Source organism: Charadrius vociferus, unplaced genomic scaffold, assembly GCF_000708025.1.
Source record: "Charadrius vociferus isolate BGI_N301 unplaced genomic scaffold, ASM70802v2 scaffold37, whole genome shotgun sequence".
NCBI lineage: Eukaryota > Metazoa > Chordata > Aves > Charadriiformes > Charadriidae > Charadrius > Charadrius vociferus.
Window position 1 is genome coordinate 1231711 of NW_009649457.1, and position 893 is coordinate 1232603.

Consider the following 893-nt stretch of genomic DNA (forward strand, 5'->3'; position numbering starts at 1 on the left):
CACAGCCCGAGGGGCAGCCAGCGGCCGGTCCCGGGGACGGCCCTAGCACAGGACCGCCTGGCTCCCCACAATACCCCCCTGAGCTGCTCTCACCTGCTCCGGGGTGAGGTCCCGCTGTGCCTGTGCCAGCATCTCGTACCCCACCATGAACTTGCGGACGGTGGCGGAGCGGAGCAGCGGAGGGTAGGAGGGGCAGCGGAGGGGAGTAGTGGGCATGGAGCTGCCAGTGACCACAGTCCTCCTCCAGGTAGGGGCCCGTGGGGGCTCCTGCCGGGGGTACAGCCGCTGCATTAGCCCCCAGGAGGGGATGGTGACACAGATAAGAGGGTTGCGGAGGTTCCCCAGTGATTCCACTCACCGTGCCAGCCCATGGAGTAGGGGAAGGAGACTTCAAAGAGGTTGTCGTACTTGATGAGCAGCCTCTGCATGATGGAGGCCAGGCCTGCAGGGGAGCACCGGGGAGTCACACCCTGCACTGCCCACCCCCCTCCAAGGGCAGGCAGCATGCTGGGCCTGGGAGGGGGTGACCCTCAGCACCCCTCCCTGGGTGGACACTGGTGACAGGCAGGAGGGATGCACTTGGCAGTTCCCACCTCCCCACCCATGCGGGCAGCCCGAGCAACGTGGCAGGAGGAGTACTCATTCCTCAAGGAGGGATGGCAGTTCCCACCTCCCCACCCATGCGGGCAGCCCGAGCAACGTGGCAGGAGGAGTACTCATTCCTCAACAGCCAGCACCCCAAAAATAAAGGGCACCATGTGCTTCATCACCCCAAAAAGGACAGTAGTCCACCCCACCAGTATTGCCTGTGCCTGGAGACCGAGCTCTTGTCCTGGCATAACAGGGGTGCCAGTCTCCCCGCAAGACGAGCCCGGCAGCCCCACACCCCAAAA

General features: G+C 64.7%; 1 protein-coding gene across 1 annotated transcript in view; it reads right to left on the reverse strand.

Annotated features, from left to right (window-relative positions):
- Positions 1-42: 42 nt before the first annotated feature.
- The window catches only part of GALT (galactose-1-phosphate uridylyltransferase), a 3195-nt gene continuing 2344 nt past the window's right edge, over positions 43-893 (reverse strand). Inside the window, 3 exon segments of the mRNA XM_009889750.1 lie at positions 43-186; positions 188-267; positions 359-445. Of these exon segments, the coding sequence (XP_009888052.1) occupies positions 43-186; positions 188-267; positions 359-445 (311 nt within the window).